The sequence below is a fragment of the Lytechinus variegatus genome, chromosome 16 (assembly GCF_018143015.1).
Source record: "Lytechinus variegatus isolate NC3 chromosome 16, Lvar_3.0, whole genome shotgun sequence".
In the NCBI taxonomy this organism is placed as follows: Eukaryota; Metazoa; Echinodermata; class Echinoidea; order Temnopleuroida; family Toxopneustidae; genus Lytechinus; species Lytechinus variegatus.
The window spans coordinates 31,432,793-31,460,728 of record NC_054755.1 but is presented as its reverse complement, the minus strand read 5'-3'; the positions used below and the strand labels follow the sequence as shown (position 1 = coordinate 31,460,728).

General features: G+C 35.4%; 1 protein-coding gene across 1 annotated transcript in view; it reads right to left on the bottom strand.

Moving 5' to 3' along the window:
* Nucleotides 1-24,844, bottom strand: part of LOC121429538 (E3 ubiquitin-protein ligase RNF13-like) — a 42,519-nt gene extending 17,675 nt beyond the window's left edge. Inside the window, exons 1-6 of the mRNA XM_041626597.1 lie at nucleotides 24,713-24,844; nucleotides 17,527-17,871; nucleotides 13,877-13,951; nucleotides 12,513-12,641; nucleotides 10,512-10,593; nucleotides 8,126-8,207 (exon numbers count right to left, since the gene is read on the bottom strand). Coding sequence (XP_041482531.1) covers nucleotides 8,126-8,207; nucleotides 10,512-10,593; nucleotides 12,513-12,641; nucleotides 13,877-13,951; nucleotides 17,527-17,634 — 476 coding nt within the window. The 5' untranslated portion in view covers nucleotides 17,635-17,871; nucleotides 24,713-24,844. The remainder of the gene's footprint in view (nucleotides 1-8,125; nucleotides 8,208-10,511; nucleotides 10,594-12,512; nucleotides 12,642-13,876; nucleotides 13,952-17,526; nucleotides 17,872-24,712) is intronic.
* Nucleotides 24,845-27,936: the final 3,092 nt, after the last annotated feature.

Here is a 27,936-nt window from a genome sequence, read left to right as displayed (position 1 = left end):
GACCTTGGATACTTTGGTAATTGGGATACTCGTATTATTGACAGCGCTGATCAATTAGAAATTAAAAAAAACAATATACATACACATTGCATGTATTCCATGAGCTTTCTGAATCAATCAAGGACATTTTGTTTTCAAGTGCTGCTTTGTGCAACAATAAAACAGTGAAAGTGCACATAAAAAGACATAACATGAATCTTACACACAAAAAACACACATGATTCCATACTGCATGATTACACTGCATAATGCTGCCATTGCAAATCAATAATGAAGACAAACACTATTCCACAATTCAATTTCCAAACTGTACATTGATGAAAATGTAAGATTTATTTTATCTTACTATTAGTTTTCTTTGGGGGGGGGGGGGGGGGGTGGCCAAAATCCTTGTCTTGCAATACAAATTGTGTTAAATTAAGTGTTGGTGGCATAAAATATAAAATAAAGTGACATTTGTCTACAGAGACACAATTTTTGATACAATATTGAGGAAAGAGAGTGCTAACATACTGCCCCATAATGCATCATTCTCCCATTTACAATAAAATCAAATGGTCTATACACATGTAGTGAAGAGCCTGTACTGGGGAAAATGTGCATTATTTACAATGTATACTTTAACAGCAAAGAAAATCTATTCGCATTATGCATAAATTGACTGTCAACATTAATTTTAGAAATTGGAAATCCTACTCTGATCGTGCAATTCCCATTTTTTTTCCAGGACAGTCAACTCTGTGCCGAAAGATGATCAAAATTTATAACTGAGCGAGAGAAGCGACCAAACAAAAAAATATTCAACATACAAACCGCAAAAATCTATTTATTTTATGGGTCGTACATGTATGCACTCTCATTCCAATCTCAAAAGATGGCACTTTGCAAATGAGTCGGTGTTAATAAGTAAAATGCAGTACATGTACATGGGGCCATGCGTTTTGAGTTGGGCCCATTTCCGTTACAACTCAAATTTTCCTCGAAAATCGCACCATTTTATAAAATTGTATTTTTTTCTTATGTTTGACATCCTTTACCCATAAAAGTATATATATTCTGAAAGGAAATTGTCTGAGGAATTCAAAAATGCAATCAGAAAAGGCATAGGGTAATGTCATAAAAAGTTAAAGGTCAAAATATGTGGAAAACTGTGAAAAAAAACATACTTCCCAATAAATCTGAGAATCAGATAAACTTTACACCCTATAGGGAAATAACATGCATATTTCAACTCTTTAGAGTGAGACCTTTCCAGTGATATATAACTTGTTGGGGATAACTCTACCAAAATAACTGGGCACAATCGTCTTTTGAGACCAAATTTCACATCACAATTTTTGCGGGTTAATATGTATCAATGCTTGATTTACCCCTAAAATATTAATTAGTCTTGCCTTTAGTTGCATAAATACACTTGCAAACACTAACCAGTATATTATAATATATTAACTGTGGTTATTATGAATAAAAAATGATTTCATTTGACTCAAATTGTGGGTTTCGTCACCTCTTGGCTCAAAGACCGGTGGACCACAGGTTGACAACTGAGAGTCAGGTTTAACATATAAATATAGGAAAAATGTGAATGCACAATGAAAAGTCCTCATTACTGCTTGAGCTTATTTAAAATTAGTGTAAACAAAAACAACTGACAAGTTATAAATTTTTCATTAATTAAAATTGCATAAAAGGTGTATTTATATCTATTATGTTACCAGAGTAATCTGAAGATTCTGACACAAAGTTATCACTATCAGTCTACGCTGTCAATATTGAAACCATGAGGTCATAATTATTAAAACAATAGATTGATTTATCTCTGAAGCCTTTAATTAGTTTGTGCTTTTCTATTTGAAATTTATGCAGCTTCTAAATTTTATTCAAGGTGTAACCCACAACTGTATTTTATCTCTCCTCATTTCCTATACATCAGACAGTCAGAATTTCAATCATGTTAATTTCATGTTTTACATCAATTAATTATACTAATTAGCTTAATTAGGTACCCTTTAAACTGAAAAGTTCAAATTTGACCCACTTATGATTGAAGAATAAGCTAGTGAGCCCCAAAACTATTACATATTTAGGTACTGTGATGTTACACATTTAATTTCTTAATGAAATTAAAATTTATGCTCCCCTCGTCATGCTCCCCTCGTCTACCACCATGCAAAAATGGCCAATTGATGTTACATAATTGCTAATTACTGGTAAATGAAGTAATCTCAAGTATTTCTTTTTCTTTTAAGTAATTGGTATAAAGATTCCCTTTAATATAATACCAAATATACCCATGTAGCACATGTATTTTAAGTTTTATACCATTAATTATTACTGTGCTTGTCGTGCAAATGTAACGATACCACCTATTTGCGGGCCCAACTTAAAACGCATGGCCATACATAAAGTGCAGCTCTGAGGGAAACATACAGTATAAGTTTGGAATGACAGTGATACACTGTGTATTTGACAAAGATGTGACAATTAATGCAATGAGATTAAAATGTGCATGGGATTTTAGTGGTTGCTTGCATACAATATTTTGAAGAGTGTTAAGATTTAGTTTGATAAGACTGTTATGTGGCATACTATGTTTTCATGGGGAATTTGACACCTACATGTACATGAGATGGGGATGAATTCGTCACTCATCACCAATTGGTCTTAATTACATGTACACTGTAATCACCCTAAAGGTAATTCATGAATTCTAACCAATAGATGAAATGCAACTGTTGTACATGTATGCCTCATGATAAAGTCACTATCCAAATTCCCTGACATAAAGCAAATGGTAAAGTTGACAGCAGAGCCCCATCTCAGAAATGTACATTATGTAGGCCTACACATATTTGATGAATATTACAATAGCACATATTCCTCTGCCTGGCTTTCAAAAACTATCCCCTACATCTACATGTATAAAATAATGCAGAGCTCTTGTAAATTTATATGCCCATACTCTGCAATCCAATTTATGTAGACCAAGGTCTGTGCTGAAATTATGGGAAGGCAAGCCAAAAATGTCAAAATTCTGTTTATATTGTATGTTTCTTATGCGGTCCTGTGCTCTTCATAATTCTTCAATGGTAAAGACAACCATCTTTATCATTCCCAGACAGCTATGAATGGTCCCAGTGTCTCAAATTCATTACAAGACAAATTGACCTTTTTGTCACAATCACAATTGGCACTCTACAGGTGTACAATGTACATGTACATATCTGTATATTAAAACCAAAACTTAAGAGCAGACTTTAATTTTAATTCTGACAGCTACAATGTCAATTTGAAATTTCAGTGTCAAGGGATGAATTATTGTTGAGTGCAGTTGCCCCCTTTCATTACAAATTGTAAAAAGAAGGCGTTTATATAGTCGGCAATACATAATGATATTGTGCGGGACTAAGCGTGTTTTATACAAAAATGTATTAATTCAATATTAAACAAGGGTTCAACAGAAGGTGGGATGGGACATTTGCTCAGTATACTGGATGCAACATGGAATGTGTAGAGGGTGGGGGAAGGTGGGGGGGGGGGAGAGGGGGTAATTGTACAGTATACATGTAGTACATGGCTTGTTAGGGGAACACAAACGAACAAGGCCCTGTTATGGTAGTAGTGTGTAGAAAGGATAGTTTCCACATCAATTAGTTTCAGAACAAATACATTTTGAATAGATACCTGTTCAAATGCACATGTATTGATATATCTTGGGGCTTTGTAAAAAAAATAAAAAATAAAAATATATATAATGATTGATGGCATTTGCAAAATTGTTGAAATAGTCATAACGTGTATGTGCTCTCTAATTTTCTCTCTTAGCTATTTGATTTTTCTAAAAAAAATTTTATGTACCAAGATATATATGCCTTTTTTACATGTACATGTATCTATTCCAGTATTTAATCACAAAAATGCTAAATGAATACTTTTTCAAATTTCTTTTAATAAACAAGCAATTCATAGTGCACATAAGTTTCTGATGCAGTATGTGCATTATTGCACTCATTGCTCAGACTGAAATAAATACCCATCTCCACAAAAAGAATTAACATGAATGACATCAAAATTACAAGGAACAACATTATCAAATGAATACTTTTTCGAACTTTTTTAATAAACAAGCAATACAAAGTGCACGTATGAGTACGTTTCTGATGCAGTATGTGCATTATTGCACTCATTGCTCAGACTGAAATAAATACCCATCTCCACAAAAAGAATTAACATGAATGACATCAAAATTACAAGGAACAACATTAAAATGAATACTTTTTCGAACTTTTTTAATAAACAAGCAATACAAAGTGCACGTATGAGTATGTTTCTGATGCAGTATGTGCATTATTGCACCCATTGCTCAGACTGAAATAAATACCCATCTCCACAAAAAGAATTCACATTAAAGATATCTAAGTTACAGGGAAGTTGAGGGAACAACATATTGCATTTCATGCCAAGCAAAGACAGAAAGAGGGAAAGGAATGGTATCAATTACTGTGTACATGTACATTATGTTCTGATTAGGATAATGTTGAGACTGAATTTCACGCATGATTCCAAAAATCCCAAAGACCACATGGATTGGCTTTCATTCCATTGTGGGTTTCATATGACATCATAATAAGGTGACTGGGTCACATGACAGCAGGAAATCATCAATGAGTTTGAGTCTCAATTATGTATCATGATGCCTTAAAGGCATTCTCACTGGGTTGAATAAACTTGTCCATGTTGTGTCTACATGTACATCCATGTACATGTTATGATGCATTGTACTGTAAGAAACTGTATAAAACTGGGATAGGAATTTAAACCCCCAAAAACATGATTTGGAGAGGGTGGACTCGTATACAGCTGTATGTAAATACACGGGAATTTAAGGGATGTGCCCTGTCAACAAGGTTAACTTATCTTCATCCTCATATGGTCAAACCAAACAAGTTTGTAATTATCAGAATTATTATGGGAATTATGAGTTGTGTGTGCAGGCTTTTACTGGACTCATCATGGCAAAATTTTGCATCAATTATATATCATTGTTACATGTATGTAGAAGAATAAATGTACCAGATCTAGATGTACGATAATATTTTGACAATTAACCTTCATTTAAAAGACTTTCTCATGAAGTAATTGTTTGCTGCAACTACCGTCTACCTTTAAACTGTACACAGTATATTTGAATATCCCAAGGCTTTCAAATATGAAATTAAACACATATTCTCTCCATGATTTACAAGTACAAATATAAACTTTCCACATGATGTGTGTAATTTTATTTTGTTCCGTTGTTGTTCACTTTTTGTCTGTCTTTCCTGTTTTACTGTTTTAATTTCCTTTTTTACGAATCAAAACTATTTAACAAAATTAGAACGTAACAAATAATACTCGAACAGAAAATACATGTAAAGAGCACAACTGGTTTCCTGACTTATTACATGTACTACAGTTGTGCAACGTTCAGCGGTTGAGAGTTTGGATTTTGGTAATATCTCCATACATGTACATGTACTTTGTGAAGCTGGAATAAAAGGGGCTATTGAATGTACAAAAATGTTTCAAGTAAACTTATCATTTTCAAACACAGGACAAATCTCAGCAAAATAAAGTGATCTCTGAAATCTCACTCATACATGTAGCCCTTTTACTGGGGGGGGGGGGGCTATTATTAAACCTTGTAAAGTTCAGTTCGCCTGCATAAAGTCCTTCCCATTTTTGCTACACATACATGAATGGACTTTGTACATATTATACAAGTTTCTGATTTACAAAAATAAAAAAAATCAATACAAACCAAATAACAATTGACAATAAAAACATTGTATAAATGTACAGAATTACATTTTGCATTTTATTTCATCCCTTCAGTAGAGTACCTTTGTCCATTTGGGTTTTTTCAACTTATTTTCTTCTTCTTCCCTTATTTTTATCTGTATTACTGTACATGTATTTATTTGTATTTATCTAATTAATTCATAATAGCGTTGATATATTTGAAAACAGGCAGACACTTGCTTTCATAGGCCTGTGAACATAGAAAGCATTCTTTTGAGAAAAAAAAGGGGTGGAAAATTGAGTCCATATAAAGATGATGCACAACTTCAATTTTGAAGCTAGAACTTCTCACTTACATGTACATACAATTTTATGTACATGTACATGTAGATTATTCCTTTTAAACCGCAATCCTCTTTAGACTTAAAAAGTTTTAAGAGGATTTAAGAGTAAGGTAGACATACGTGTACGTGTAATTGGAATGAATCAATGGGACAGTACTTTTATAAACAACCTCTAAACCTCTCTCTATATTCTATCTTTGCTTGGCATGCTAATTGTTTTTCTTTATCTTTCAAAATGTATTATTGATTCCTCCTTTCAAAATTGTAATTTACAGAAACATTGGTAGGCAGGAAGTTCACAAGACCAGTGTTGCTAATTAGGATCACAAGATCAGAACCTTACCAAAAGGCAACGTGAGTCAATAGGCAAAGTAACTGCTTGCCACTGGAGCTTAGTACTCTTAACAAAAGAAGCAATGCATGCAAATGATTGGTGTTTTGCAGGGCCATGATGAAATTGTTCTTTGACAGCATTTGACATAAAAAGTGGCAGATTACAGAACCTTGTTTCACAAAATCTTGCAATCACTTGCAATTTTGAAGCATGAATTTTGATCGGTAAATTGGTCAGTCTTTTGAGCAAAACATGCATGCTAGAACCGGTTCAATTTGAATTGCAGGTTTTATACTTTTTATCTCTACAGATCCCTGGATGTGCTGTATGACAGTACTCAATGGGCTGTATTCTGAGTCCTGGGTCCCGTCTTACAAAGAGTTACAACTGATCCAGTCAATCTGAACTCTATGGAAATCCATAGTGTCTTAATTTTTTTCTACAGGAAATTTGCAAAATTTCCTTTGTAAATGAAGGAGAACACACCAAATTGTCAAGAAATCAATAAATTTATGGATAAACATTCATATCTAGAATTTTTTTTAAACAAACATGCATTTTATAATGTTTACTTTGCTGGCTTTCCATAGTTGCGATTATGGACTGCCAGCAATGTCAACATCTATTACGCATGTTTGTTCAAAATGTTTTATAACTATGATGCATATTTCAGGCATTCATTGTTTTCTTAAAAAATCACTGTGCTTCTCTTTGTTTGTCACAAAGGACATTCTGCAAAAACCTGGACAAAAAATTATAACACTGATGAATTTCCATAGTTACGATTGATCGGATAAATCGTGACTCTTTGTAAGACGGGGCCCAGTTTAACTGGAAGAGACTGGTGTTACATTTGGTTACCCGGTATCCATATTCAAACCACAACTTGATACCAGAATTTAAATTAAGCCCGACTTCGGAATACAGGCTTGTATTTGTTAATACTTCGTCTACTTCATGGACCCTTTCAGCATCTCTTCGTACATGTATGCAGTGTCAGAAAACATAGCAAATTATAAACTTTGTTATCACGGTAGCTTGTTAGTCTATAAGGTTGATGGTCTTGGCATCCTAGCCAGCCGCCGGTCTCATGACCTGCAAGTCCCATGAACTTCATGGACAGTCAGTCTCGTGAACTGCCAGTCCTAAGAACTTTCAGTTTCATGCACTGTTGGTCTTATGAACTTTCGGTCCCATAAACTTAGTCTTTTTGGACTATTGGTCTTGTAAACCAATAGATATGGATATTCATACCTTAATAATAATAATAATAATAATAGGCATTTATATAGCGCCATCTATCTAGAAATAATCTATTCCGAGGCGCGTTGTTATTATCATTATTACCCCGGCTTTAGCTCGAGCTGCCTCTCAGCGCTCATGCATTCAAGGAATTAATCCTACCGGGTACCCATTCACCTCACCTTGGTCACATTTGCTCTACGGCGGCCGTTCAGCAAGTCCAAAACAGCCATTTTAACATTTTTTTGTACCAGCTACATAGCTATAGGTGGTTTCAATAAAAAAATGAATAAAACAACCGTTTTCTACTCGACATACGACCATCGTAGAGCAAATATGTGACCGAGGTATCAGCCTCATAAGGCCCATAGGACTAACTGATAGGTATAGATACATGTATATCTCTTTTTTAAAAAATACATACCCAGTGGTGTAGTTCATCCCTTTCAATATCGTTCCAGCATCTAGGCCAACAAATACTGAAGGTATATACACACTCTTCGCACCTATGGTAGTGGCAAGAAAACAAATAAAAAATAACGTATCTATCAAAATCATATTGGTGTAAAGGTTAGAATTTTCAATGTGCACATAATGCAATGAAATTGTTAGAGCTACATGTAGGGGAAGTCCAACCCAACAAAATGTTCATATGTACACTGTATTTGAATAAAAAGAGAAAAATCAAATAAGACTTTTAAAATTTGACACTGAAAAGGGATGTAAAACAAGACATTTGAAAATTTCCCTCATTTTTCACATACAACAGTTATCTCTACAACACAGTGATACATGTATGCAAACGGGATAGTCGATGATGCCATCCATAATTTTTATTCTATTTCATTCTATGATTTCTAAAATAGGATTGTTGGGCAGACTATCCCTTCAATAGTTATGAATCTTTAATCTATACCAATTTTGTACCTGATTTGACTAACAGTCTTTATCATTAGTGGAACTATTTATGAACCAAATTTATGTCTTTTTGCTTCATCATAAAAGGCAAAAAGTACCTTTTATGATCTTGTAATCTTTTTTACATACACCTTGAGATTGAATAACCTCACGCAGAAGCACCACCTTTCAACATGTTTGTCATCATAACTTTTGAGTAAACAGTTTATAATAAACAAGTTCAACAGGAGCCCTAAAAACATCTACATTGTAAAGATAAGAAAGGGTGCTGGACGACATCCAAATAACCTTTGATTTATTTGACAGACTTTGATCTGTTGCTATCTCATTTGTCTTCTTCCTACAGTTGTACATGTATTCTTTTACCTTTATTCTATTTTTTGTTTGAATACCAGGATTTACACAATAAAGAATAGAAAGAATTACATAGTACAGATTTTGTGACCTCGTGCCCCCCCCCCCCCTCCCCCACTCCAAGACCAAAGCTTGGCATTTGATCACGAGTGATCATACTGTACACTGCACATGGTATTCAATGGAATCAATTTTTAGGTTTGACTCTACCTGCATGTGATAAAGAATGGATTCAATCTGAAAATCAGCCTAAAAAATGATCAATTGTTACGATTTATGAAAAGGGGCTCAAGCACCATCTCCTCAAAGCAATACAAGAGCTCTGGTGGGTGTTTCATAAAGCTGTTCGAAAGTTACAACTTACGACTAATTGTACGAACGACAGGTGATCTTTTCTTAGGAGTTGCATGTAAATCCACATCAATGAAAATTCGGTCCCATCAATTCCCTCAAGAAATGATCACCAGTTGTTTGCAAAGTCTCTTGTAACTTACAAACAGCGTTAATGAAAGACCCACCTAGCGCTGAAGGGAAGCTTTAAAGGACAAGTTCACCCCAACCAAACGTTGATTTGAATAAAAAGAGAAAAATACAACGAGCAAAACATTGAAACTTTATCAAAATCGGATGTAAAATAAGGAAGTTGTGACATTTTAAAGTTTTGCTTAATTCAACACTTATATGCACATCCTAGTCGGTATGCAAATGAGGAGACTGATGGCGTCATCCACTCACTATTTCTTTTGTATTCTATTCCATGAAATATGAGATATTCTAGTTTTAACCATAAACCATCGGGATATGTAACAATAGATTTGATTAGGTGATGGTCTGATTCTACCATGCAAAATGAATATTCCCAAGTTATTTCCAAGAACATGACAAGCAGGTATTGATTTCAATTTCACTGATTAAAGGTCAAGTCCACCTCACAAAAATGTTGATTTGAATCGATAGAGAAAAAATCAGACAAGCACCATGCTGAAAATTTCATCAAAATCGGATGTAAAATAAGAAAGTTGTGACTTTCAAAGTTTCGCTTATTTTTAACGAAATAGTTATATGAGCGAGCCAGTTACATCCAAATGAGAGAGTCAATAATGACACTCACTATTTGTTTTTGTTTGAATTATACAATATTTCAATTTTTACGAATTTGATGATTAGGACCTCCTTGCCTGAAGCACAAAATGTTAAAATAAAGGAATTCGACGTGTTCAGGGAGGAATGAAACTTCATTTCACATGACAATGACAAGAAAATCAAAATATTTCATATTTCAAACAATAAAAAAACAAAAGAAATAGTGAGTGAGTGACATCATCGACTATCCCATTTGGATGTAACTGGCTCATTCATATAACTGTTTTGTGAAATGAAGAGAAACTTTAAAAATGCCATAACTTTCTTATTTTACATCCGATTTTGATTAAATTTTCAGTGTTATGCTTGTTGAATTTTTCTCTTTTTATTCAAATCAAGTTTTTGTTGGGGTGGACTTGACCTTTAAATAGTTGCTTATTTTGTGAATTACTTACTACCACTCATTGTGGTGAGAATATTTCCTTCATCGTTGTACACAATAGCCCCGATGTATCCTGCCTGCTGGGCATTAAAAACCTGCACATTGGATAAAGCATTTCAAACATGACTATTAATTTCTAACACGTTGGATCAGTACATGGAATAATACACTTGACGTAAAGACTAAGAAAAAAGCTAATGGAGGATATCAACAAAGCTTGAAAATCCAGCACATTCTCTTTGCAAGTACATGTATACAAGACAATCAGGTCATATACATGTACTCAGTGCATGTGATATACATGTATATCTGTAAGTTAGAATAGATGTCATAACTATGCAAAAGAAAAAAATACTTTTTTCAAAAACAAAAGCAGAAAATTTTCATAAATTTCATTAATGCATGTGGGTTTTCTTTAAACTGCTCATAACAAAAACCTAAATCGTTTTTAAATGCTAAATCAGCTAATAAATTCCTATGTTTCATCAGCAACAAACTCATCATATTTTTTATTTTTTGCTTTACATTCACGATACTAAGCCCTGGTTCTAATAGAACCCTGAGTAAAGCTGGCAAATAACCAATTCAGTACTAGTCAGCAGATGATTCAATGAAAACCCCATGAATCAATCTCAAGAAATTGCATACCAATAATATTTCATGAGTCTTGTCAATCTCACTTAATGATTCAATATCTCATATTTTTATTAAATCACAAATCACACCACCCAAATAAAAAAATAGAATGATTTGAATACAAATAAACTAATATATAAAACAGTGAAAACATCAAAATATGATTGAAAATATTAATAAAATAAACAAATGAATGAATGAATGAATAAATAGATAAACAGGATGCTACCTGAGCACGTGCCCACTTGCCGGGGGCAAGTAAAAGTTAGTTGGGCAAGTGTTTTGAAGCAAAGACCATAACTACATAACTACGAAATTCTCACAGTGAAATGCCCAAAATTAGGGTCGATATGATGTGATATTGACCCTTGATTTTGGTCATGGCAATAACAAGGTAGATCAGTTCATGTCGAGAGAAAAGGTCAATGGTTTATAAAACCGCAATACTTTCTTTTGAAGAGGTAAAACTTTTTTTCGGGCAAGTATATTTGAACTATTCAAAAATTTTACTTGCCCGACTGGGCAAGTGCTTTTTAAAAGTTATGTACATGTAGCACCCTGGATAAATAAATAAATGAATTGACTGGCATAGAATGAGATACAAACCTATAATGCCCGATGTCAATCCAATATTGCCCAAGCCAAAGGCGATGGCAATATTGGATTCAGAGAGGGAAATATACATGTCGGTTTGTATCTCATTCTATGCCAGTTAATATTATTACTATTACCTATCTCCAAAATCTGTGTTGATAAATTTCCCCAAAATCTGACACATAAAATTCCCCCAAAATCTTTCCAAGGGTCTCGAAATCGCCCAGAAGAGATTTTTGAAGCAGATACTCATGGAATACAGCAACGGCCTGTTTCACAGACTTTTTGGTATTTTCAGCGTCTTTGTCACTATATTTTCAAATTCGTCAGCACCATAACTAGCGAATCTCTTTATTAGGCGTAGCCATTTTCTCACGTCACATACCGGTCAACACTGCGCATACATATAGTTATTTGTCTATGAGCAAGTGCATGGCATTCATTGCGCATCGCACTATGCGCTGCGCTACAACTGCAGTCTCTTCACAAACTGGTTCCAACTGGATTTCGCGAATATTGCCCGCTGTTACTTTTTCACACAAAGTCAATGGGAAAACCCGGAAGAGAGAAAATACAGCATGATATTGACCGCTGCGAAATCAGAGAACGCAAAATATGGATGATTGCCACAGAGAAACACTTCGCATAGGTAATAATGAATAATAAAAAATAACTGAACAATAAAATTAATTCATTGATAAGCAAACAATGAATAAATAAACATCCCAAAAAATAAATTGAATATTTCAAAATAAATAAATATGGTTCTTCCAAGAATACACACCTTTTTATCAAAGTCACATTTGCCTCTCTTGATGAGAGCAAAGTACATCTCTGAAGTGTTTCGTAGATGAACGGGAGGATTGTCTATCGACTGACACGCTTCGCTGGGATTGGCTACCACCAACCAACCCTGCATAAGAAATTCAGAAAAAAAAATTAAAGGAAGGCAAAAGAGAGATAAAGTAGGAAATATGAAAATTTAACCATTGTTGGAATGTATGAGTGACATTACAGTTCAGTTGAGAATGCAGGAAGGTATAAATTATGATTTTTTTTTCTTTCACAATGGGGCAATAGCTACATGTACATGTATGGGGGGGGGTGGAGGTAACATTCTATATTTCAAGGGACAATTTTTTTCTGCAATGACCAATTTCATGTATGAGGCAAATAAATGCAATAAAACTCTGCCATAGAAAAATACATGTAGTTGCCAAAAATACCATTTGGAAAAATTTAAGGGTAACTTGGGATGTAGTATATTTCATACGCTTAGAGACTGTAATTTACATACACAAAAAAAAGAGGAGGAATACTGAAAAATTATGAATCAATAATTTGAACTTATGATAATACAGCTCATCTTTCTTTTTTGGGTGATCAAGAAGCAAGTACATGTTGCACACCCTTCTAACAATGAAACATTCATGCAATTTTCTCTGCTTCACTTCACTATCCCGATGAATGAGGACATGCAATTTGTTTGATAGACAAATATCCATCTCGTAAGAGATGCTAAAGGCACAGAAGCAAAGGGGGGGTGGTGCAAACAAAATTACAAGTAACAGAAAATCATTGATAAAAAAAGAGGTATTAAAAAGTTTTTAGCTTAATCTTTAATTTTTTGACACTCTTGCTATCAAATATCTCTCGTGGGAGGGAATTCCACAGTGAGGGCCCTGCATGGATAAATGCCCTTTCCCCACTCTGTTTTACATTATTCTGTCATCTTCCTGATTCTTTAAATCATAATACATGTAGTTCTGTTGTACAGATGGGCTGCACAATAACATTATTATTATGTGGGGGCGTTGAATGTGGTTTTAATGTTTCAAAAGGGAATGGAAATCAAATTTCACCATCAGTAAGATTGAGATTACATGTAAGATGTACATGTACATGTATGAGCCCAGACTAACTACCGGGTAGGCCTAATGGAGAAGAAAAACCAACATTTTATTTTCAAGACTAATGAAAATTATCAGATTGATGATAGCAACAATGACGATGTACATATACACGTACATGGATAGCACATTCAAGTAGGAATGAAAAGGGAATTCAACTTTAAGATCAATCATTAAAAAGGGAAAACACATACCATTAAAAAAAGAAATATTTCATGAAGTGAAAAATAAAACGTACCATTCGGCCATCTGGGTTGGATCCGAATGCTGCTGTGACTGACTGAAAACGTTGAGTATCATTATGTGGAGAAGTCTGAACACAAAAACAAAAAAAATGACGTGATTAATCTTGTCTAAAGACACTCTAGAACAGAGTGTATTACAATTTCATGAAGTTTGGCACACTACTCTCCAGAGCAGGATCCTGGTTTAAATTCAAAACATGTAGGCCTACAGTGCATTTGACCCCGTTCTCATCTACTCTCTTAAACCAGTTTCGTGGAACCAGTTCCGTGGAAACCAGTAATAATGGTTGAAGCAGTCTTGGAGGCAATCCTGTCTTCCAAACCAGTTTGAAAACAACCCCTAATGTGGTTTCCAAGACCGATTTGCCTTGTTGATACTGGTTTAAAGGGTAGATCGGACACAACCATTCTCAGGGAAGCCTCGTTATAAAACCGGTTTAGTCATAGGTCTTTAATAGTCCTGACACAACAGTTTTTCAAGAAGCAATCTTTGCATGGAAAGTACACGAGTGCGTGCATGATGGGTGTGCTACTTTGTGTAGAATGCCGATCATGGTGAGGTTTAAAATTTTGTGCAACACATGTTGTACATTGTATGTGATCCCACTGAGCGTTCAAATAGCCACAAGACCACTTTTCGGAAAGTGGTATTGGAAACCAGTTCAGGAGAGGGTGATGAGAACACTATTAATGAAGCAATCTTAAAACTGGTTTCCATGACCGGCTCAGTTGATAGAGCGTCCGTCTCACAGCCGGTAGCTCGCGAGTTCAAACCCCGGCCACGTCATACCAAAAGACATTAGGTGGGAATTGCTGCTACCCTGTTTGGCGTTCAATGATTAAAGGAATAGAGCCTCGTCAATCTGGCGCTGCACAGCGGCTGCCAGGCCCACGATCAATTGGGCAAAACAAATTTTTGGAGTACATGTATCTATTTTGAACAATAAAATATGGATTAAAAAAAATGGTTTTAGGTTAACCAGTTCAATAAAGTACAAATTAGATTGAGAAAGGGCTACTTGAGATACATGTATGTCTACAGTATGTCAAGATCCCTTTTCCTTTTCTTTTTTTTATTGGGGGGGGGGGGTATTTTCACACTTTGGATAACAAGCGAAAATTAAAAAAAAAACAATGTTCAGTGTTATTGTGAGATGGCAGTATTTTGTGTAATGTTTTGTTTTAATTAGAAATGTATAAATCATAGCATATGTGTACATGAACAAGCAGGCCTACATGTACATTGTACAGTTGTACATATGTTTGTGTTTTCATTCTGCAGGAAGTAGGGACTCAAGAGCTAGACGAATAAATACATGACTGATTATCAATCGAAAAATAAATCCTTTCCAAACCCCGCAGACAGTATTAGAGCCATAAGGTTTTAGTAATGAGAAGCCTGGATTATAAAAGGCAAAGCTAATATAAATCATCCATCATTCCTGCACACTTTATGCTGGAAGTGTATCGGGGGGGGGGGGGGGGGAGGGGACAATATACATACATGTACATGTATGCACTCAAAAACTCAAAATGTGCTGTAAATCTACTTTTGTAAACCCACAAATGTAACAGACTTTTACCCCTTTCATAAACTTATCCTCCAATTAGCCGCCTAAGAGTAATGCGGATAATTCAATAAAAATTGCGTTCATAAACTCCAAAAATAATCTTCATTATTTTTACGAGCACCCGTCCTGAAAAAGGAGGATAATCGTCATGGCAACCACACACACCCCCTCCGATGCAGTACGTTGGAAAGGGTGACCTTGTGACCGCTCCATGGCAATTATCCGCATTACTTTCAAAATGCGTTCATAAAGTCAAAATCTGGTCCCGATGCTGCTATTATGCGGATAATTGCAGCATCAAAACAATGCGGATAACTCTGGTCCTCCTCTGATTTTACGACCAAATTATGCTGCTATTAGCCGCATAATTGGGTTTATGAAAGGGGTATGAGATACATGTACATGTTTCTTAATAGGACTTACAATCATAAAACAAAAGGGCAGAAATGTACACCAACATTTTTTGAAAGAAAATATCAAACGTACAAATACATGTACAATGTAGTCTTTTAATGACCAATTTTGAATGACTGTGAACAGAAACCTCATGATTGTTATTACATGTATATGCATACAAGTATACTCCATTCTTTTTTACTTTATAACCAGATTATAAAACAATTATGAATTTTATAATATTAGATGTCTTTATTAACCAAACAATTATTTAATTTTTAGCATTCCTAGAGAGAAGCTACATTACATGTATGCCCTTTTAGATTAAGCTGTTGCTTTTGTAAACAAGCTAGCACTGTTTCCCCTAAAAAATAAAACTTTTAAAGAATTGGGGAGGGTGTGCAATTTAAAGGAACATTGTATGTGCAAGTGTGCACAAGATTTTTGTACAATACAATACATGTATGTACTACATGTATGTACACTTCTTCAGTTTCAGAACAATATATCCTTCAGTTCAAAACCAAAGGTCATTTTAAATTGCTTTTTAATAGCGATATGTGGAGTTCTCTATTGAAATCTATAAAGCTTCTTCCTACAATATATATGTAGGCCAACATTTTGGGCAAATGTGTGCAATACTAGCATGGTACTACAGTACATGCCACTGTACATGTGTATAAATGTACCAGCAAAAATTATCATTTCACCATCATGTTTAGCATGCCACAGGGAAGCGATCTTTCCACATGCTACAAATTGCTTGATTGCAGTCCTTTCTTTCAGGGCTACATGTATATATCTCCCCTCTCCAATCTAACTTCCCTTTGTAATTGTCTCATGATAACTTGTTGCCAATGGCGACGGTTTCCAGAGAGACCAAGTACAAAGGCAGGAATAGAGGATGATGATGATGATGACGGACGAGGGCTCTTTCAGTTTGCAATGTAGCTCACTGAAAATAATGTAATGCTAAAATGTTTCCTTGTACTATGTACGTGTACATAGTGTAAGCTGTAAAAATTCACAGTATGAGCATACACTCGGTGTTCACAATAAACTACATGTATTTTGCCACTATTCCATGTTTTTATCTTCATGTTATTTTCCCTACTTTTATATATGTTTCATGAACCAGTTTAGACTCTTATTAAACATGAACTTGCATGCCTTTTTTTAAAACTGGTATATCTTTTGTAATCAGGCAAGTCATCTGTATGATTATTTCAATACTGGTTCAAAGTTATCAAAAAAATGTAAAATGTTATACGTAAAATGTTTTCAAAAAACGTGTTCACTCCAAGTCTATTCCTCTGGTACCATCCCCTCATCTAGTAAGAACGAAGAAGTCTATCTCTTGGCAAAATTGTGGTAACGTAGAATGTGCAATATTGTTGCTTTTGTACTGTAATTTAGACAAGCCCAGGTTGTGTGTAAACTCATATCCTGGAATTTCCTGGGCACCCAAAATAAATGAAAAGCTGACCAAAATCCTCATCAACCATATGAAGTGTGTGCACAAAAAACTTTACATTTTTCTTGACTTACTTGAAATGACCAATCATGAACTTGGTGTCGTTCATATATACATGTACCGGAGCTCACAAGTTCAAACTTTTTTTTAATAAACAACATACTGTAATATATCAAATACATAAAAGGCAAATTGCACTTACAGCAATAACATCAGCGGAAGTATTTATGATCTCTGCACACAAGACGAGCAGGGTGACAGCAACCTGCCCGAGTTCCATCTTCATCAGATATCGGTGATACATCTTCATCCTATAACGAGTTCTGTCTGCTATCGGCTCAACGCTCTTGATCCGCCTCACATGCTCGGAGACACTCCAATAGGTAACTCGTCTGTCTGTCTGTCTTGATTCACTGGCAAAGGTGAAGTTCTGCTTCACAATTACTCAATGGGCAGATGGGATGACGTCACTGCTTCTGTTATACCCAGCCCCCTTGGTACTGTTACAGTGGGGGGTAATCTGACCTGCACTTGAAATGCCTCAGAGCTGGAATGGATCAAGAAATTGTTTCATGGATTATTTCAGGATTTTCTTAACACTTCATCATCAACAGGTGCTTTCCTTTCACTGTACTTGTATGTACAATGTACATGTACAGGAAGTTCACAGAGATGCCAAGTTCAAAGACCAGCTATATGCGTGAGATTTTCTGTGAATCTGAGTGAGATCACAGACATTGTGTACAATGTACAGTACATGAGGATTGGCTGTGATAGTTGCGTGAGACAGAGATTTGAGGGGATGAACAAGAGTCCAAAATGCTCGAGTCTCACGCATAATGCGTGAGACTTGGTAGCTCAGAGTGCAATGTAGGTCTACAAATAATAAAGGACATGCGTCAATGTCATGGAAGAAATCAAATATATATTTTTTCACTTCATCAACATACTAAATTTGAGAATAGATTTTTTGCAAGCTCACTATTTAATCAAATAAGCAGGTGCTTTCCCTATACAAATACATATTAAACATGTATGTACTAGGTCAATGTACTCTAAAAATAATAATATGTCAATGTCATGGGAGAAATCAAATTAATTTTTTTCACTTCATCAACATACTAAATTTGAGCATTGGAGAATTTTGTACAAGTTCGTAATTCAATCAAATCAAGGAATACAGCCCCACTCCCTCCCAGAGCTACCAAGTCTCACGCATTATGCGTGAGACTCAAGCATTTCGGACTCTTGTTCATCCCCTCAAATCTCTGTCTCAAGCAACTATCACAGCCTTTCCCCATATACATTGTACACAATGTCTGTGATCTCACTCAGATTCACAGAAAATCTCACGCATAGCTGGTCTTTGAACTTGGCATCCTCTGCCCTCCCACCCCATCAATAAAGAGGCTGTTCTCACTACGTTCCTAAAACTAGTTTACTGGAAACTACATGTAGTTTAGTGGAAAGTAAAATGTGCGATCTTCGCACATTTTGAGCGCGCTACTCCATATGACAGGTGGAAAATGCCTATGCTGCGGTTTCGAATTTCGCGTGAAACGCGTCACCCCACTGAGAGCGTTTCCATAGCAACAAGAGCGCTTTACGTGAAGTGATTTTGAAAACCACTTTCATGTGATCAAGTGGGAACGCTAGCAAAGCGATCTTCCAAAGTGGTTTCCTGAATCGGTTTCCAGTAAACTAGTTTTAGAAAGTATAATGAGAACGGCCTCTAAGTTTGATTATTGTGCTACATGGAGCTATGTGTAGTAAATGTACTTACGACATTCTGACAGGAAAATGTGTTTCATTCAGGATTCAGGAACAAATTACAGTAAACATTTATGTATTGCATGTCTGTAATATTCCATATCTTATGTGTTTGCCCAAAATAAATTTTTATTAAACTACTTCAATACTTGGAATAAAAACCTATATTTTTCAATCTATAATCATTTAAGAGAAACACACATACATGTACATACATGTACTGCACAAAAATAATCCCTCAAAAGGCAATGCAATGCAATGCAGCATAAGATCCTGAAATGAGACTGATCTACGGTGTTCATACTCACCTTACAAAATCTATTTTTGTAACCCTCTTTAATCCCACAACATGGAGATATACTATATGGCATTTATTTGAGCAAGCATTCAGGAAGGGGGCAATTAGAAACTGACTAATCTCCCCCACTTTTTACTTGATAACTTAGTTTGACGATCAGGAATCCTGTAATTTAGGCTGTTTATCTACATTCCCAAAACTAAAAGACAACACCCAATTAATAAGAAATCAACTCCATCAGGTTACAAGTGAAATTGAGTAATTCAGGCTCTATGCACATGTGGGTACAATGTACAATATACATTGTAGATACTTGTACTGGTGGTACATGTACATGTAGTTTATACGAATAGGAGTGATATGTACTGTATGGAGCATTTAATTTCCTATAATTATTTCCTTATTGAAAAAAAATGTTAATCCACAACAAAATTAGGTTCTTAAAGGACTGAAAGTGTTTTTTTCATGAATATTATTTTTTTTTTGGGGGGGGGGTGGGGGCTGGGTGTAGATGGTAAATTACATTTGTCTACTGCCAACTCATCCATTCACCACAAGGTCTACTTTATTTACAGTGTACATTTCGTCTAATAACCATTTGAGCCAATAACCATTACTGTAGTGTACTCAGTCCAATCATCACTTTGTCTTTATCACCAGTTCACTTTATGGCTATTTCATCTCACAACCAGTGGGTCTATTATCCATTCTATTTCCATTAATTTCTCCAATTAACACTTTATACACGTAATCCAATTAGATGAAATGGCACTACATGTAAATCGCTATGGCAAAAACTGGTTTTATTAGACAAAATGGTGAGTGGACAAATTTTGGACAAAATGATGGTAGACCAAATGATAGTAGACAAGATATAATTACATGTACAGTGTATGTAATATGGAGGTTTACGGTTCACCATGTGTAATATGAAGAAGGGAAAGGAAATACAGGCAGAAAGATTGAAATGGAAAGACAAGGATGAAAAGAGGAAATTAGAAGTTTTCTTTTCTTAAAAGTGAGTGAAGTCCTGAAAAGGACTTTTACTATGATTTTTTTTTAGTTTATATTATTGATTTATTAACCACTTCCATTGAAACATGTACAATGTATACAAAATATCAATTTTCCTTATTGCAATTTAGTTTTTGGCCTGAAATGACCAGATGACTATTAAAGTTGATCAAATTACTAATATGTACAGTAGACTTTTGTACTTTACTTTCTAACCCACTAAAAGCTAATACATCAAATTTAAAGTTTCATATTTCAAGTGTTTTAAATAATTAGGTTTGAAATTAGAAAGATTGAAATTGAAAAAAACTTAGATTAATAATTTTTCCAAATTAGACAGATTATAAATTCCCTTTGATAATAAACTCAAAGTTCATTGACCTCAAATAACATTGACCTTGGCTTGGAAACATTTTTCAGACCTCACTGTATGTAATCAGAAGCTGGATAGAGAGGAACAAAAGATCCTGCGTCCAAGACTGAACCTTTAATACATGTAACCTTTATGCATATTCATTTGTGATAATCATCCCACACAAGTTTCACTTTAATAGAGGACAAGTCCACCCCAACAAAAACTTGATTTGAATAAAAGAGAATAATTCAACAAGCATAACACTGATAATTTATCAAAATCGGATGTAAAATAAGAAAGTTATGACATTTTAAAGTTTCGCTTCATTTCACAAAACAGTTATATGCACATCTCAGTCGGTATGCAAATGAGGGAACTGATGACATCACTCACTACATGTATTTCTTTTGTATTTTATTATATGAAATATTTTGATTTTCTCGTCATTGTCATGTGAAATGAAGTTTCATTCCTCCCTGAACACGTGGAATTCCATTATTTAAAAATTCTGTGCTTCAGGCAAGGAGGTCCTAATCGTCGTAAAAATTGAAATATTGTATTTAATTCAAACAATAAAAAACAAAAGAAATAGTGAGTGAGTGACATCATCGACTCTCTCATTTGGATGTAACTGGCTCGTTAATATAACTATTTTGTTAAAAATATTAAAGGGAAACTTTAAAAAGTCATAACTTTCTTATTTTACATCCGATTTCGATGAATTTTTCAGCACTGTGCTTGTCTGATTTTTCTCTACATATATTGATTCAAATCAACATTTTTCTGAGGTGGACTTGACCTTTAATGATCTAAAACACCAACACACAGTCATACTCATAGACATACCCAAGATCAGAAATTAATTTCAAATGCTTAAATTAATTGCCTTGCCCTAAATACATATACAGTACATGGTGTACATGTAGATTAGAACTTTGCAGCAGTTCCAAAGCTAAGACTTGGAATAGAAAGATGCAGAGAAAAGCCTGGCTAAAAACACATTCTCTGTCAATGTCAAAAGTTTTTATTTCCTCAAAATAACAACAAAATGAAAGTATTTAAAACAAATGATCAGTGCAGTGGTTCTGTTAATTCTCCCACTTTTCACTGTAAACACACATTCTGCTAATTTACAAAAGACTTGTCTAAAACGGATCTAGAGTATGTGATAGTTCCTACATGTAACATCATAAATGACCAGAACATTGTACATGAAAAGAGTGGTACGATAAAAAGCTGACATCCAGGCACTCACACGTAATGCGAGGTTTATAGTGATACTAACCTCGCATCATGAACCGCGTTTGTCAGTGGATTTCTAACTACATGTAGTGGGTCGCGCGTGCTGCGATCCCACTTCTGGTGTCCACAACACACAACATCTATGGCTTGATTTTTCTGTGCGCGGCGGCAGGTAATGAACCCTTGAGTGATATCAAGAGGCTTACATGTCTAGGCGTACATGTAGCAGCCTATAACAGTGAGTGATTGAATTACCGACAGGTATTACTGAACGTGCACATCATACGCATCAGAAAATAATTTCATATGCTCAAAGCTTTGCAACATCCTCCCGAAGCCAAGGGAACTTGAATAGAAAGATGATGAAAATGTTTTAAACACATTTTCAAAGTCTTTATATTCTCAAAATAATAAAAATAGCTCATCATTGATTTTATTGTTTTCTCAACATGCATCTTTTTTTTCAAGTGACCAAAATATGTGTAGACCTGTAGACATGTACATGTATTTCACAAGCAAAGAGGGGTCTGATTGGAAGCTGATGTCGTAAAAAAAAACTATTTCAGCAAAATTTTTACATATTTTGTAGTAGATCTTCTGTTCTGTATTGAAAGTCTGATCAAACCTATCATTTCTTTTTCCTGTGCTATCTGGTTTTTTGGTCTAACTTCCCAGAATAAGGATAGGCTGAGTAAGGCAATAAAAAATGCCAGTAAAGTGATAGGTTTGCCAATAACCCAGTTGGAAGACATAGTTACAAAGCAGTCTTGGATAAGCTACATAGTATCATCAGAGACGATACCCATCCCCTCCATGGCTTTGTAGTTTCTAATAGGTCTGGACGGATCCGGTTACCAAGAATAAGGACTAGCAGGTTTAGATGTTCTTTCCTTACAAATGCAATGGTTCTGTACAATGCAGAGTTTAAACGATGACCCCCTTTCATTTATATCATGTGCTATATTGTTTTGTTAGTGGGCAATACCCTTCAAACTGAAACCGACATACCTCCAAGTACTTACTCCAACATGTATTTTAATCCAATTGATTTCTTGTATTGTACTTCATTGTCATGCCATATTACTTTTATACGTTGCGGGGGCGGCTGTGCTAAGGCAATGCTGCTTGGTCCTGAGGGGGGACCGCCAGGCGTGGTGGTGGTTTCCAGCACTGGATGGGTGCCGTTTCGACATTGTTATCGATGACTTGTAGTGGTGTGTAGTGTGGGTTGGTATGTGTGTTTGTGGTTTGTGTTGTGGTGTGAGGTGTGGAGTTTTGGGGGTATGTTTATTGGTGTGGTGTGGATGGGTTATTTGTGTTTTTGTAGTGTGATGTGTTGTGATTATTTCAATGTCGAACCGGGGCCCATGGATGTGTTGGACTGGCACCGTGCTTGAGGCGTTTCCCCCTCGGCACCAGGTAAAGTTTTCAGCGCAGCTGCCCTTGCAGCATATCATTTTTGTTCTGGGTTAGTATTAGGTCTTTCTGTATATATTATTTAATGCCATTATTTTTGTAATTATTTATTATATGTTATATATTGTTCTTTGAATACCAACAGCCGGAATATGATTTTTGTGCCAATGTAATTTTTATTTTGAGCATGACAATAAATTTTGAATATCTGAATATCTATCTGAATGTTGTGACTCATGTCAAGTCTCTCCGTCACATTTCGAGGTCAAAACATTAGGTCTAGATATATGCCCATCGCTTTCCAAAATACCGTGATCGGGAACGGCTGTATTTCGGCTCCAATGTTCACGTTATTCTCCGACTTCCGACATCGCTTCGCTAGATCGCAGGGCTTCGCCGTAATATAATTTTGATATGGACTGAATTGAGTTCTGAACTTGACTTAGCAACCAAAACAAAATTTTGCTTGAAGTAGTAGGCCTAGTACCAGTAAGTCAAACTCGAAATCTACATGTAGTACCAGTGCAAAACTGCCATTAGCAACAAAGAATTCGGACAATATTAACTACATGTAAATAATGATTGTAATTCGATCCACACTGGCACTAGCACTCACTTCATATTGGTTTCGTTTTCTCTTTAGTCTTTACACCGTTCACTTGACATAATATTATTACGGTATGTCAAGTGAACGGTGTAAAGACTTAAGTTAACTTAAGTCAAAGAGGAAACAAAACTGGGCGGTGTGGCGTGCGCCTGTATAATCCAATAATCCAACTCCAAGCTGTGGGGAAGTTACAAATTGATAGAGGTTCGAGCCCTGATCACGTCTTTCGGATGGTGACGTTAAAGGTCGGTCCCAGACGTAAATAATAATTTCTGATTGATAGTACATACACGTCTGACAAAACTCAAAGTTTCACTTTCACGCACACCATGCATGCAGCTGCAGAGTGCAAAGCACACAGACGCACGTTCATTTGAACTGTCTTGAGTCTTGAATTGAAGAGTGGATGCACTGCTTCGCACTCTGCAGCTGCATGCATAGTTTCGTTTCCTTTCCTCTTTGAGACTTTAGTCTGTAGGCCTACACCGTTCACTTGACATACCGTAATAATTATTAGGCCTATGTCAAGTGAACGGACGGTGTAGGCCTACATGTAGATCTACATTAGAGAAAACGAAACCAATCACCAATGAAGTGAGTGGGTCAATAAAGAAAGGCTTAAAGCGTTGCTGAACAACGCGAAACATTGTTCTCTTTTCAAATAAATGACAGAAATTAAAACTTACAATAAGTATCAATCCTCCAACAACAAACCCAGAAGTCTTTCATTTGTTTAATTGATGAAAATGATGAGAATTCGTAAACATGTCACAGAGTCCCCCGCACCAACTTCGCCTTCGGAATTTCATAATAAAATAACATTACAAAGATTTCATCTAATGATGGCGCTAGACCTGATTAAGTTGAGTTTGTTCGCGATCACTATAATAAGAGATTTTGATTGATTGATTGATTGATTGGTTGGATTGATTGATTGATTGGTTGGATTGATTGGATTGGTTGGATTGGTTGGTTGGTTGGTTGGTTGGTTGGTTGGTTGATTCATTGATTGATTGATTGATTCATTCATTCATTCATTCATTGGTTCATTCATTCATTCATTCATTGGTTCATTCATTCATTCATTTGATCAGTTGGTTTTATTTGCAAAGTTTCCAGACATAACAATCGATATGCAGGGGCAGATCCAGATTTCACAAACAGGGGAGCCGGAAAAATCCCCATTTTTCCCAGATCGCCCGCTTTTTTTTCTTTGTTGTTGACGTTCCTTTAGGGGAAATCGTATCTCATTTACTTCTCATTAACCCTAATCAAATCATGCGTGCTTTGTTGAGATGAAAATAATATTCAATAATACTGGCCCGCGAAAAAAAGCTTCGTTGAGAATCATGGTTTGCAACGTACATGGGTGTCGATCGGTATTCTTGGTTGGCCATTGACACAAATGTTCTTGTGGATGGGGATCTACCCCCACTAAAATCACAAGTTAGGACATTTGGGAGTGGTTGATATGCATGGTGTTCTTGGAAGTTCCTTCATTGTTGCAGTCTACTGTACTTATATATATTTTTTAAATTCAGTTTGTGTTTGTGTTACAAGTAAGCCTATTATAAACTCGAAAGAAAAATTACCAAATAAATATTGTCTGTACAAAGTTTTAGCATGATGTATTCAACTTCTCTCTTAAATCTAACCCGACTGGCAATATTTTTTTTCTTCTTAATGCATGATGATAAAATGCAGATTCGGACAAATTAAGACTATAGCACAAATTACAAACTGTGTGGCTTCTTGTGCGCCATTAGGCTTACCGTCATTCCTTAGACGATTTTAACCCTGGATTTTAATTTATAAGTGCATGAAACAAAAACAAACATAAAAACAATCAAAACTCAACTGTCATGTTATGATATTTCTCCAACATATTCTTGAACCATCAGTGTGTAATATCAGCTAATATATAATGAAATTTACTGACCGCATGAGTGTGCTCTTATAGAATGCAAAACTGTTATCCCTTTCCAAACCAGAGATTTTTTTTGCCAAAACAAGAAAAAATCAATCAAGTTTAGTTATGCAAGTCCATAACAATAACAAGAATAACATGGAAAAAAACATCCGATGTTCATATCCGAAGATACGCTTTAGAGAGAAACCATTAATTGATTTCACTTATTTAAAAATTGTAAAAATATGATCATATTATTATTGAGCTCACTGAACCTCAATATTTTCATGAGAGGTATCTGATGGGGTCACATGATAAAAATTAATGTTTAATATTAATTACATCCAACCGCATACAAAAGCACCATATATAATTATGAGCTAATGATCACCAAACGACCATTATGACTTTTTAAACTGAGTGATTTTTATTTGCATTTTATATGGGCTCACTCTTTCATGACTATATGCACCTCATTTTCACATAGATAGGTAATGAGGACATCAATGCTCTCCTGCAAAATATTATTGACCAAAACTTATCACTTATCGTTCAAGTCAAGACTTTTGTTATTTTCTTGTTCAAAGGTTTACTGAATGTCGAACTTCATATATAACAATAATACCATACATCGGTAATGTGTGTATAACCAGGCAAATAAAGTGAAGTAATTAGCCTATACTCTATATTATTTTACATAACAAAAATGAAGTGATATTCAAAAGGGTTGTAGATTAAATGGGACAAACATCATGCACTTGGATGTGGGGAGGGGTAAATCTGAAAAAAAGTTACTTGTACTTTTTCAAGATCTACCCCTCTGGGATTTACGTCCATGGGGTTTTCCCCGTTTATATTGCCACCCTTAATTTTACTCCGGTTTATTTTTCCACCCTTTTGAATTACTTGATTTATCTAAATTAATTTATTCACCGCTGGTGGGATGGAACACCGGATTCAACACCCTATCAACAAAAGTTGTTTTTTGTCGGGGTCCTTTTATGTCATGTGTTAAAAATATCATATACATAAACATTTCATTCTTTTTCATATTGAACCTCCACCCATCTGTTTAAAAGTCAATTTTTTTTAACAATACATCACTATAATCATCATGATCAAACTTTTCATTTTTTTCATCGTCATTATTATAATTTTCTACCCTAAATTATTGGGGGATGATAAGACAGGCCATCCCCCCCCCACTTGAAATATTGGGAGGGGGATATATATCCCCCCATACCCCGTGATCTAACATCCATGGTTTGCAGTACGTCACTCATGAAGACGATATAATGGACGTGCGAAACGCAAGCTTTTTTTTTATATTCCGACCTGCCAAAGTGGACATTGCCTTGTAAGCAAGTTTTTTTGTTATCATGAACAGGATAGATTTAGATTAAACTGGGCACACATGGATGGGAATAGGCTCCCTAACTTAATATAAGCGCGATCCGGAGCGCGAGCCAAATATATTCCCATCTGAAAAAAAGACAAGCACCTTCTGTGGACAGAATATATAAAATTCAAGCCCGAGGCCGTTTTTCTTAAGATGTAGTCATGTCTGACCCAAAATTGCTCAAAAAGTGATCATATGCATATAAGGTTAATGCAAATTGCGTTTCCAGGGGCGGATAAATCTCACCCAAAAGGTTATAGGGAGACAAGGGGCAAGAACATTTGACAAGAAAAAAAAAAAGGTTGATCACCCCAAAAGTATGGTCATCTTGCCCTAAAATACATGTTTTTATTTCGATTTTGAAGGATGTGTTTTTTTATCATCATAAAAAACCACAAATAGAGTAAAGGGGGACATTTGACATCGTGCCCCCTACTATTTTGAATAGGGTGGAGGGGGGGGGGGGCCACGTCCCCCTGGGTTTCCGCCCATGGTTTCAACCAAAAATCATCAATGTATTTTTTTTTTGGGGGGGGGGGCGTGGTGGCGATTTAAATGTATTTATTTTCTGCATGCAATTATGATCTCAAGAGAGTCCTCAA